The following is a 13,625-nucleotide window of genomic DNA, read 5'->3' as shown; positions in this document are numbered from 1 at the left end:
GCCCAGAGCCTTTCAACCAGATGACCAAAGAGGAAATGCCTAAGAACAGAGCTTGTAACAGATGGTGAACAAGCTTTGAAGCACACAAGGAAGCACTCAGCACCATAGCAAGTCCCATACCTCCACACTGGCATAGTCACACATGGAACATTTGAATGGTTTCTCGTGGGTGTGTTTGTAGCGGCGATGCCGAACCAACTCTCCACTGGTCACAAAGGCCATGTCGCAGTCTGGGCACTTGTGAGGGCGAGTACCTAAGGGTGTGCAGCAGGACAGGAAGGCAGTGACAGATTAAGTGACAAAAGAAAATACAGGACAGCGCTTGTTGTGGATTTTTTTGTTTTAAAAGTGAATCAGCAACACTGCTTTCATGTTCTGAAAGATTAAATTAGAGCAACAAAATGCACAAAAATCAGGGGCTTTGTATAAATAACTAATAGATATAAGATCTTAGAGAATTAATATCCTTTCAGTGAGGAAACAGACTCCTTTATTTTTGTATCACTTGGTTGTTTACACATTAGAAGCCAGCTAGTTAGACATAACTTCAGTAAGCAGAGAAAATGAGGGATATGGATTACACTCTTTTTTTTTGGCAGTAAGGCACAACAAGCTGAAAACACGAGTGCTAATGCGCAAGGCAGAAAGAACATTTCTATAACTTCAGGTAATTTGAGATCAAGCCCAGGATCAATTTTGTACCTGTGAACAGGATAACCTCTGCACCTGACTTGGCCAGGCGGAAAACAACTGCACCATTTCCTCATTTTTAGCCTGTTCCATAAGAGGAATTAGGAAAACAAGAGAGGTCTATCTTCAATCTATTAGTTCTGATGGCAGAGCAGATCCTACAAAAACAGTATCTGCAAAACCAAGAGTACCTGTGTGAGTGTTGAGGTGGTTCCTCAGCAATGTGACTGTCCGGAAAGCCCTGCCACAGAGATGGCACTTGTGTGGTCTTTCATCAGTGTGGCTTTTCATGTGGCGGTCCAAGTTGGAACGACGCGGACAAGTGTAACTGCACAGCTCGCACTGGAATGTCTTTTTTACACCTGGTCATGAAGGAAATAATCTTTAGTCTTTGACAGAACTGTGGTCTACTGTGTAACATAAGAGGAAAGATTCTTGGGTGTCTAACTACTGCAAGGAACCACCAGGCACCACTAAATCCAACTGCATTGCCTGTGGCTGGTTTGGATTCAATTTTCACTAGTATGCCAGCACTCAATGTTCCTTCTCCACTCTAAAAAGGGTTCCTTAACTTACAGTTTTAACAAAAACCAGATGTACTTATTACTGTATTTTGCACCATCTACCTTACCCAGCAACTGGTTAGGAAAAAACCCACAGAATTAATTGTACCATTGGCTCCTGATGTGAAACATGCACACAAACTGTTACATGTGTAGCACAGCAAAGAGAACAATGTTTTCAATCACAGTTATATGAGAATATTAATGCCACAGTATCATACTTGTGGAAAATTATCTCCCTGGCAGCCTACAGAGAGGAGAAGGGAGGTGTGCCCAAGAAACACTGCAGTCAAGCACTATTACATAGTGAGCAAGCAGCATTGGGCATGTCTGTTCTCTTCCCACTTGCACGTATTCATTCACCTCAATCACACTGCAATCACCACAACAAAAGCATTTTCAAAATCCACTTGCAGATGGGGAACTTACCTTTCTTTTTAATTTTTGTTGGTTTTGGTGGCTTCATATTGCCCACCACCTTTTCTGCATTAACCTCGGACAACAAACCCTCCTGCTGCTCCTCTTCAAAGTCATACACAGAGACATCCACATCTTTGCCTTCCTCAGTGTAGCGAAGCTTACTCTTTTTGTTTTTCTTTGTTTTTTTGGCTGGTGGCTGATAGTCTGGATCTTTTTGCCAATTGGGATCTTCCTGTGGCTGAAGTTCACCTTGTTCCAGTGTCTCCACCTCACCATTTGCACCCACTTTCACTACTTGGAAACCTTCTGGTAAAGGGAGGGTGTGACAGATCATGGGCTCTCCCTCCTGCAGGCCTCCTTTGGAAACCTCATTTTCATAAGCTCCCTGCAGTTCTTCCACAGATGTGGTGGCAACAGGTACAGTCACTGGTACAGGTACTTGGACCAGCTGAAGCTCACCAAGGTTTATAGGCTGCTCTTCCATATTAACAACCTGAAGTGTTATGATCTGTGTGTCATCCACAGTAGCCTCAGTTTCTTGAGGCACTGCACCTTCCATTACTTCGGTCTTCATCTGAAGAAGAGTTGGATCCAGCTGATCCATCATCACCATCTGCACCCCACTGCTGACATCCTGCACCACTTCACTTCCATCTGCTTGGTTTGGTGGTATATGACAAGCATCATCCTCTTGCCCACCTTCACGGCGTCTTTGATAGGTTTTCCTCTCTTTTCCCTTAATGAAAGTCTCTGATTCCTCCACAATAGCGTCAACTGCCTCACCTTCCATTTCACCTTCCTGCTGTAAAAACAAGAAAATGAGTGCTGCACACCATCCAATGTATTTAACTACTGCACAAGCCCCACAGAAGAACAAGTCACCCAACTGGAAACACCCAACTCATCCCGATCATATTCAGAGAATAGGAGCTGAGAGCTGTAGGTCTCCATGAGCCCATCACCACTGCAAACCAAGGCAATCACAGAACGCTGCCTGCAGTGAGACAACTCTACCAGCTTCTTGGAAAGGAAGGAAAGCAAGGAAGAGAGATTAAGTGATATGCATGTTCCCGTTTCTCAAAGACCACAAATCCCACCAGCAAGATGCACAGCAGTATTATTCCTTACTGAGTTTGTTTAATCATTTCAAATAGCTTAGCACTACCAGAGGCAGTCTTCGGCTAGAAATTTTAAAGGTACAAAACTACCACACTGCTAAAATCGAAAAGCCAACCTTCAAGAAAGTATTACTTTTGAGAACTGCAGAACTTTTCCAGGAAGAAAAAGCACTAAGAACTAAGCAGAAGAATGTAAGCTGCACTTATTTCATATCTAACTACTATTACTTCAAGTCTAAACTCCTCTGAAAAACATAAGGACATAAAGCAGTTAGGCAAATTATGTCTCTTGTAAGCAGCCTGGAGTTCAATTCCTGCTCCCACCTCTGGCACTGCTGGGCCCTGAGTGGATCAGGAAGATGCACTGTGCACTCTTTCCTCGGCTGAATGAGCCATAGCAGGAGACACAGCTCAGGTAAAATCTTACTTCAATGTACATGATGTGGACTGAGCTGGTAGATTCTAATGATTTCTAATGATCTCATGATACCTGTGTTAAATGCATCCATACAGTCACAAACAACAATACAGAAGCACAGCATTTTGCTGCTCCTTAACTGTAACTCTGACAATAGCTGCATGCAAACATAACACTGAGATTTTGTGCCTCCTCAGATCATCTGGTGTTCTTCACTGCAGTTGGGGAAAAGTATGAAACTCCTGTATTCTCATTATGCAGGAAGGTTATTTCAACAGTAGTAAGAGCTAAAAGAAATTATCATTTTGCAGCTGTCTTTTTCACAAATGAAAGGAGTAGGATTATAGTAAAGGAGCATTTTGTAAGTCCATCTCTGTTCCAGGTGGTTTACTTCGTAAAATAAAAGGAAGTTCCCTAACCATGCCAAAAACTTTCCCTGCATCAGGATACCATTTCTTATACTCCCCAATAAGCATTAAAAAGGTACCAAGGTCAATTTTACTGCTGAAGAAAGTAACAGAAAAGCCAGCTTCCTTACTAAGCCGGTGAAAAATTCCTGATTCCATTTCCAGATTTGCTAAGAGACTTCTGTATTTTCCCATTAGACTGACTGGCCTCTCAGACCAGCTAAGTGAATTAATATAAATATTTAATCTCCCTTGCTAACTCAACACTTTAAAATCCCCATACTATTTTCAAATATCTATACTTAATCTTGCATACTCAATTTTGATTTTGCACAAGCTTACAGACATAAACATGAAGCACAGCTATCAAGTCTCCATTACCTTTAAAAATTATAAGACATGTAATTGCTATTATTTTTAGAGAATTCTTGCTTTTACTCTACTGTCTTTTCTAGCATCCTTCACTTCAGCTGGAAGAACAATAAAGCTCATCTTGTTCTTCAGCCTGCCCCGACTAGGGACATAAATTAACGTGCTGTCTTGACACCTGTGATGTCGTGGGCAGCCACAGTCTCCAGAGGGCACCAGATACCCAGAAATACCGACATATGGCTTCATGTGCGCTCCCTGCAGGGATCCCGCCTCTCCTTTCCTTTACCACCCATCAGCTTTTCAAGTCGGAGCAAATCCATATGGACAAACAGCTGAAGTACACGAGATGATGTAAGTACTTAACACCAGACAGCAGGCAATCAGAACAGAGCTGGTCTTTGGCCTACAGCAACTGCAAACATGTTTTACAATTATCTTAAGTATTTGCAGAGAGAAGAGAAGACTTTTCAGGTGACCAAAAGGATCTGAACAAAAAAAGGAAGAACACAGCTAAACAACACATAAAAGTGTGGTAACAATAAAATACGTAAGATGGAGGAAAAAAAATGGCAAAAGTCCATCTGCAAAGCTAATGCAACTTTGGTACCAAGCAGAGGTCTGCAACCTTGATACAAGCACAGGCAGCTCTGAGCAGATGGGGCCCTCATAAAGACCTTCACATTCACTGTCAGTATCAATTGGTAACAGGGCTGCTAAGTCACCTGAAAGCAAACCAACAGGCAAATAATTTGCAAGCATCTTCCATAATCCTACAGTGGAACAGCAGGAAGGCACCACTTCTGACTTGTAAAGCAGAAAATCCTATGTCCACCAAGGAACAGGTTACTGGCATACACGAAGACTCTGGCAAAAGGCTCACATTGTCAGGAAGTTTGCCAGCCTAGGAATGCAGGTGTACAGGGAGACCAAGGGAATGCCTGCAGGAAGACTCAGGTCAAAGACACTCACAGTGAGGGGTGTATGTGTGTGAAAGGAATAGACGGATTCTTACAGCCGTCCGGCAAAGAAACTCAGAACCCGCTATTGCTCCCTGTCCCTCTGTCACCTCTCACCCCGCTTCCTGCCGCGCGGCTATCGGGCCTTACACGGCGGGGCACGGCTGCCCCCGAGCGGCGAGACCCCGCACTACACCGGGGCTGGGGCTGCCACCTCCCTCCCTGCCCGCCACTGCACCCCGACCCTGCCACTTCCCTCCCTGCCCACCACTGCACCCCGACCCTGCCACCTCCCTCCCTGCCCGCCACTGCACCCCGACCCTGCCACCTCCCTCCCTGCCCACCACTGCACCCCGACCCTGCCACCTCCGTGTCACCTCCCTCCCTGCCCACCACTGCACCCCGACCCTGCCACCTCCCTCCCTGCCCACCACTGCACCCCGACCCTGCCACCTCCGTGTCACCTCCCTCCCTGCCCACCACTGCACCCCGACCCTGCCACCTCCCTCCCTGCCCACCACTGCACCCCGACCCTGCCACCTCCATGTCACCTCCCTCCCTGCCCACCACTGTATCCTGACCCCTGCCAGCTCCACGTCAACTCTCTGTCCCTGCCCGCCACTGTATCCTGACCCAGACTCCCTGGCCTCCAACACTCAGGGATCAGCATTTACTCCTGCCTATTTCAAGGTATCCACTGCAGTCTGTTCCTTTCAGTCAAAGTAAAAGGATCTGAAAATGTCTGTTTTTAAACCAAACTCTTGCCACCGAGGAAATGTTACAATATTCTAAATGTTATATTAACAACATATAAAATTACAGAAATATACGGGAGTCATCTCACTTGATATCTTGGACAGCTCAAAAATATTGTGAAACTGAGAAGATTTCTTCTGAAAAGTGTGGATTTACAAATTTCAAACTTCGCCAACTGCGGGCAGGGACACAGGATGGACCCTAAATTTGAGAAGAAAACATTTGGGTGCTTTCCTATTAAATAAGCTCTCTGGAAAGACTCCATCTCTGCTGCAGTGAGCTTTGCACTGCCTGTCCATGTCACTTCTCAATCACTCTGTCTTGAACAATTTGCTACTTTTTTTACTTTTTTTTTTTTCTTTATCCTAATTCTCCTTTTTCACAAAGTGAAAGTTTTGTATTTATTGGAGGACATGTGCCATTTGCTACAACTAAGACCATTATAGCAGAACACTAGGAATAAAAACTGCAGAGTTTCTCTCAACCTTTTATTTCTGGTTTTTGTCTCCAGCTCTCTTCCTACCAGTTACTGCTACCACACACCAACAGCTCAATGACTGAATCTAAAAAGGATAACAAAGCAGCAGGTTAAAAGATGCAGTAAATAAACACTGGGAGGAAAAAAAAGCAAAAGAGAAGAGCTACCACAATAAGGAGAATGACAAAAAAAGACCAAAGAAGATCTGAAAACACAATTCCCACTAATAGCTCAAGCCAGCCCTTACACACAGGCTCACTCAAGGGGCTCTACCAAGAGACACTGTGTCATGGAACAGCTCAGTGCACTGGCACAATCCAATTAGCCAGGTAAGGAGCTGTGACGTCCAAACAACAGACCTAAGCTTGCTCAGACAACTGATGGACAGCCCATCTAAAAAGCTGGAACAAACAGAAATAAGAAGTGCTGTGGATTTCATACAACTGACACCTCATTCCAACAAGAGGAATCAAAAAGTTGCTTGAGAGAAAGTCATTTAGTGCCAATTGTCCTACTGATTGCAGCACAGGAGAGTCTCAGCCCAGATACACTCACTTTCTTCCCAATGTCCAATCTAACCCTGCACTGTGGCAGTGGGAAGTCATTCCCCCTTGTCCTGCCACTCCATGCCCTTGTCCAAAGTCCCTCTCCAGCTCTCTTGAAGCCCCTTTAGGTACTTGAAGGGAACTGCAGAAGCATTAAAAACAACTCGCTGTAGTTGTCAATGCAGAAAGTACAAACCCAGAGACAGGGATGCTTAGTGCCAGTGCCTGTTTTTTTAGTGGTGTTATTTACAATAAAGCTACTATCAAAGAGGCATTTGTCTGCCTCTCAGCCATTCTAAAAGTAATGAACCCTAACTGCATCAAGTTTCATGTACCAAATAATACAAAAATATTTATTTTTGCCAAACAAGGCACAGTCTCAATAAAAACTGTTGGGACACTAACACCATTGAAAAGTACATTTAGTGCTGTAATATGCACTTAAGGAAAAAAAAACAAACTTCAATAGAAACAATGAAGCCAAATGCTGTCAGTAAATTTCTGACATTCATAAAATAATGGAAAGTATCAGCAGCTAAATTAGTGCAAACAACCCTATCACCTTGGAACATATTCAGGCCTTGAATTCAAGTCAATCCACATACAGATCCCACTCAAAAACTGACATGGCTTTGACACTTATAGATTAGCCATTTATTAAAAATTACATGGGAGTGGAAATAAAGCCTTATGTTAAAACATTGGAGACTTATGTTTCTTCTGCATTTCCTGTGAACCTTTGAAAGCTGAATAGAGGAATAAACAAAGACTTCAACTAAGATGCAGTTATGTATGGCATATGCAACTTAAAGCAAGAGGAAGATTAAAAAAAATACAATATACCCAACAGGATTTATAGACAACACTTTTTTCTCCCCTACCTGCAGTCCATGCATATCTGTGTAAGTATTTAAGGGCATGAGCAGATGCAGAGTAACTGCAGGAGTGCTTGGCCATTCTCTTCCCACCATGAAAAAGCTGTATCTTTTCTCTGAAAAGTCGCCCAGCTAAGCATAGCCAAAGATAAGGCAGTTTAACAGGTAGACAGCCCTTCCATTTCCTCTAGCAGAACTACCATGATAAGAGATTAACATGTAACTTACTCTAAAGCAGACAGACATCCATCCAAACAGACCAGCTGTGCCTTTCATATGCAAAACGTCAAAGATTTACTACCAGTTTAGGAGAAACTAAAACACTGAGCTAAGTTTCTTTTACTAAGTAATTTTCTCACAGTAAAAACTCAAGGCTTTCATTTGGCTACTGCCATCAATTCCATATCCACTGGTTATGATTCCAACGCCCATCTCCAGCTGTTTTCTCATTTCTTCCTTGCCACTTACAACACTGGTACCGAAAACAAACAAGAAGAGTAAAATGGACAGACATCTATTGCAGCTTTAAATGAAAAAAAGGGCAGTCTCATTAACCTAGTATTAATTATTCTGAAATATTTCAGCATCTTGGAGGGCATAAAGAAAAGCAAGAAACCTAGAAGAGAAAAGCAAACTTCATCACAGGTTAATAAATGTTTATGCTTTTTCTCTGCATGAAAAGGGGCCTGTCAAGATTAAGCCCCAAGAAATACATAAACCAGCTATGGGAATGACAGCTGCAATTGGAAAATGGAGAGTTGTAGAAGGATGGTTCCCTTGAGCACTGACCCTGTGAAGGGATCAGAGAAGACAGAGTGTTGGTGGTGATTACCTAACCAAGGTGTCTGTGCTGGGAGGTTGGTCTAAATAGGACAAGAACACATTCTTCCAGGGAGTGATTCAAAGCTTTTAAGTGGATCTAAACTGACATCTAGAGGAACCCAGTTTTTCCTCACAAACAAGACAGGAGACCAGATTTTAACTTGTGTAATACTTTCATGGTCCCTGTAAGACAGGTAAACACAGCACTCATTGTCCAAAGAGCTGCTCTCAGCTTCTTCCCTCCTACACACTGACAGAATAATTCACCATAATGAACTTGACTGAGAACTAATTCCAGCTGAAAACTAATGCTGAGAAAAACAATTCCGTTAGAACACTTTCAGTTCCTGACCCAATTCCTCACACAAATGCTCGGATGGAGGAAAGGGAGCAGCAGGGCCACCTTAAGCTGCAGTACCAGCTTAAAGCTGACAGCAAACCACAGCATCAGAAACTTTGTATTCCATGAGCTAGATGGCTACACTGAGTCATGTCACTCCACTCTGCACCATGCCATGCAGGAACACACTACAGTGAAATTACCTTCTCTCAAGCATACTGCAACTATCGAGTTTGTGGGCAAGCCAACTGTTTGAATTCCATAGTATTTATCTGTGATCATACTCCCCTCCCTATTTTATTCAATGAGTTGTTACCTGTGAATCCAAGTTACCTTTTACTTACACTCATGTGAAGGCAGCATACTATGGCCCAGATGTTATCAAAGGTGATCTTTACCTTCGACCCCTACAAACTCCCAAGGACACAGCCAAGCCTGTCCCTGGCTACAGAACATTCCCCACCCACAGCCAGCTCGGTGCAGTGTTAGAATTAAAATGCATCTTGTGACGTTTCTCTACTTCCCCTTTTCTTTTTCCTCTGCTCCTCCTGTAACCTACAGAAGCAATCTTCCTGGTTGTTGCTGCTGCCTAGGGATCCTAGCAGAGTTCTTTCCAATTTCATCATGTCTCATGAAATGATGCAAAGCAATGAGAAGCTTCATTCAGCACTGACTCCTATTTTTCAGTCAGCAAGGAGCACACACCTGTGATCTGCAATTACTCAGAATAAAGCCCACCTTTCACTTTGGATCAAGCACTCAGGGAGTTCATGCGAGACATGGAAACAAAGTATATAACTGGGGCCCCCAGCCAAGCAGAAGGAAACTCAATTCCACATCTTTCCTCGGCTTTTTGCTGAACAAGCTCCCTCTTAATCCTTGCACCTGACAGTGGCAGAAAGCCCCAGATCATGGCTCTTCCAGAACTAATACTGCTAATTCTGCTGTAATAAGCTGCAGTCTACAATGGAGAGAAAAGCAGATACAATAATGTCAACTGCTTGAAACCTGCATTGTGGGACAAAAGATAAAAAAAAAATCACTGCAGCTACTGACAACAAATCCCACATATTCAAGTCACTTGGGATATCCTGTAACCTGACAAGGAAAACCTTGATGAAGAAAGCAGATTGGTGAAAGCATTTCAGCTTTATTTCTGGAAGAAGAGTTTTTTCCTAGCTTTTCCTTTAGATCTGGAGAACTAAAGGTCTACTGCGAAGGTAACAGGGACAAAATCAGTTAATATTCTTAAAATTTGTTCATTCTTCCTTAATTTCTCCTTCTAGCTAACATTCTTTCAAATTTTAATTTTTCACTATTTCTTCCAATAACTCAAAAACTGCTAGTGCCTCTCACTAGATGACACAAGGTCTTTATTCATTCAGAGAAGTCTCTACTGAAATCTGGGAAATGTGAATGAAATATATTCTCATCAACTATTTTTTAAAGGAAGTCTCCCTTTTTAATTTAGTAAGGAAGTAATCATATTTTGCTAACCTGACAGTCCCTTTCAGAAGGACAAACATGCAATCTAATCAGGTGTAGAATACAGAAAGATTTACACTTTAAAAGCAGCAGTCACAGAGGAATTTCTTTTCAGCTGATGTTAGATCATAAAACTAATCAGTCTCTCCCTTTTACAGGTCTTCATAATGTAAAAGTGATGAAGGAGCTCGTGAAAGACCACCAGAATACCCAAAAGTATTAAACTGAGAATCAAAAATTATTTCAGGTTAAACAGCCTGTAAAATCCGTTGCCACAAAAAGTGAAGTGTTATACCATGGGTAGATACTGGAAAAGATTCTTAAGTTTTATCAGCAAGTATTTGTGGTCATTTCTCCCATCACACATTAATTTAGGCTTTCATTTAGGCTACTGGCAAACTGCTAACAGCAAAAGATGATGTTTCTTCAAAATAAGTCTGAGCACAACAGGATTCTTTGCCCATCTGATGTAGTGTTGCATGGTATCAAAATGGCAACACCAGCCACTCCCACAACTGAAAAAAGACTTGTGCAACAAGTTTCATGGCATTCTAGAGACTTCATAATAAGTATTTGGGTTTTGTTTTCCTCTAAGGCTTCATCTAGATTAACAAGTATCCAAGAATAGACTTTTGGGGAACAGCTTTTACCTTTGCAGGAGCACTCATTAAGTAGTGATACTCTACCAGGACAAGGGAATTCAGGCTTCAAATTGGAGGAGCAGGAAGTGCTTATCCCTGGAATGGTAACTCGGGTCCTACCCCACAGACAATAGCTACCCATGCACTATTAGTCACCTCACAAATCACACCCTAATGCACAGAAGGAAAACTAAAGCCAGTGCTAGTTAACTTAATGTCAGGCTGTCAAACACAGAGGTGCAGTTTACTGTTGTTGCAGCAGGGACAGGAAATTCCAGGAGAGTTTTGAAAGCACCTATGGCAGAAGGGTGGCGGACAAGACAAACTCCCAGAGCCTAAATTAAGACATCCTTGCTTCTGAATCACAGAAAAGTTAGTCTGAATTAGTAAGTGCTGGAGCAGACATAAACAGAATCAAACCCAGGTGAGTCCTTTAAAGTGACCCTCATGCTGAAATTTTAAGAAGTTTAATTGTTTTACACATACCCCTAATTCATTTGGACTCACATTCCAAATATTCTCATACACCAACCCCTAAAAGTGCTACAATCAACCTTCAAAGCAGATGAAGCAAAAAACCCCCCAAAATTCCACAAAGGCACTCGACCTTGGAAGAAAAAATCCCTTTCTACCAGGAAGGAGTAAGGCCTCATTTCCAAAAATACCAACTCTGCAAGAAAGCATCCCTGCCTTTAAACTGCTCCCTCCATCAGCCCAACTACTCCTCATGTTAGCATAAGCACTTTCAAGACTACAGCTACTGGTCAGGAAACTAATCCAGGCCAGAACTCACCCAGCCAAAAAGATACTTATTTCCATCCAGACTAGGTCTCTGGTGTGCCCAAACACTAAGGCCAGCCAAAAGAGAGGCAAGAGGGTTTCTACCAGCACAATGTTAAGCTTTACGTTCAGGAATCTACTGCCTCAGCATGGAACACATACCACACTTTAAACCCCCTCAATTTACATTTATGTTCTTGACGCTTCTGCACTTCTGCCTGGACTGATTTGTTCTCTTCATGCTGGCTATTCTTCATGCAGCTCCTGAGGTCAGAACTCACTCTGGAACAGAACAGATGAACTAGTGAAACTATGTAAAAGAGAAAGGTAAGGTGGGGTGGGGGTGGGGTGGGAAATAAAAGCAGTGTTCAATGTTTAATGCTTGTTCAACAAAATGTGTAGTCCCGCACCCCTAACAGCAGCACCATTGATAACTGCTTGAGGACCCCTTCACTTACCAGAAAAGCCATAAGCAAAACCAAAGGAATATTTTAATCAGCTTTAATACTTTCACCAGGATGACTGAACTCATTTTACAAGCTTCTCTACCTACCTGTTCTCAAACTCTTTAGCATTTACAGTTCTGACAACCTAAAGCTCCGGATGCCTCACGCCAGATTACAAGTGCAATATGACATTTTAGAGCCAGCTCTGCCTACTTCAGATGGCCTTTTTCTCCTGTGCTGTGGAATAGCAAATCACACACTGAAGGAGTTTTTATTGCTAAAGAGGTGTAAATGAGAGCAAATATCACTCCTTACACACTGTCAATGCAGCAGTGAATATACTGCTTATATCAAGTAACAAAATCAGCTCTGACACATTTCTAACCTTGCCACCCTGAGGAAGAGCAGCCTCTGCTCACTGAAGCAAGCTTTGTTACTCTTATCAATTAAGGGGTTAAAATACTCACATTTACAGAAATACAGTATTTACAAGACAGCACATAATTTCTTTCTGTAATCCTTGTCAGTCCTCAGAGTGGCACACATGCTAAAAACCCTGAGAACAGTAAGGAAGTCCAGAGGAGTAATTCTCAAGAGAGGCACATATTCTTGCTGCACTCAGTGATGAGGGGACAAGCAGTGTTGGCTTTCACACCAGTTGGATTTCACACCCTTTGAATTTAAGTGCTTTCCCTCCAGGTTCTTCTGCCATTTATTTAGTACATGACACTCAAGTCTGGGTCCTGGCTGCATTTTTTACTTGGCAAGTCTATTTTTAATTGTTTATCAGCTTCAAAGAGCACTACTAATAAGAGGTTTGTTGGAGCTGTGGGTGCTCAGTGATACTGAGCTTTTAAAAAATATTTAGAAATTATCTCTTTTTATTTAACACTCACTCTGCAAAAATCACAAATGCTACATACAAGCCCTAACCAGGAAAGGGGATGCTCAGATACATGGGGTGTGCTCCACTGCTAAGGGCACCTTAAGACTGCTGATGCAAGCTGCATCCTTGCCAGTTTCTGTGCTGTGCAACCCTGGAGAAGACTTCCCGAAGTTTACAAACTTCTTAATTAACACAGAAAAGCCTCAGGAGTGAAGGACTTCACCCTTCAGAAGACACTTGATACAAAATGAATACCTCCCATGGGGAATATTGTCACCTCAGAAGTTTTTTTACACACAACAGGACAATAGAGCACACTGAATTGAATGGAAGCATCTTTTTATCCCCTTCAGGTTTCCTGAAATTTTGAATCAAGAAATAGTTTTCTTCCATTTTTCAAACCTAATCTTCTGCTTGATAAATGACCAAACAGTAAAGAAAGCTGTTTTGAATAAAGATTGTACCCAAACTCTTAGGAGGGGGAAAGTGAAAATAAACCAGTAATTGCAGCTCTTTTCTACACTACAGACAACACAAACAGAGAACACAGGGATCTCTGCAAATTAGCACTGATGGTGAGTTAATGCAAGGCACAGCCAGTGCCCCTCTCTCTTTACAAGGTATTGG

The 13,625-nt window shown here is 42.5% G+C and overlaps 1 protein-coding gene across 6 annotated transcripts in view; it reads right to left on the bottom strand.

Annotated features, from left to right (window-relative positions):
- The window catches only part of CTCF (CCCTC-binding factor), a 34,902-nt gene that overhangs the window by 11,231 nt on the left and 10,046 nt on the right, over window positions 1-13,625 (bottom strand). For 2 of the 6 annotated variants that reach the window (XM_069027037.1, XM_069027036.1), the window contains 4 exons: window positions 11,854-11,948; window positions 1,683-2,475; window positions 882-1,052; window positions 121-254 (listed from right to left, as the gene is read on the bottom strand). In XM_069027037.1, coding sequence (XP_068883138.1) covers window positions 121-254; window positions 882-1,052; window positions 1,683-2,475; window positions 11,854-11,907 — 1,152 coding nt within the window. In that variant the 5' untranslated portion in view covers window positions 11,908-11,948. Of the gene's footprint in view, window positions 1-120; window positions 255-881; window positions 1,053-1,682; window positions 2,476-11,828; window positions 11,949-13,625 lie in introns of those variants that run through there. The other 4 variants (XM_069027041.1, XM_069027039.1, XM_069027038.1 and 1 more) reach the window with 3 other exon arrangements.

This window comes from Aphelocoma coerulescens, chromosome 11, assembly GCF_041296385.1.
Source record: "Aphelocoma coerulescens isolate FSJ_1873_10779 chromosome 11, UR_Acoe_1.0, whole genome shotgun sequence".
Taxonomy (NCBI): Eukaryota; Metazoa; Chordata; class Aves; order Passeriformes; family Corvidae; genus Aphelocoma; species Aphelocoma coerulescens.
This window is presented reverse-complemented; position numbering and strand designations above follow the sequence as displayed.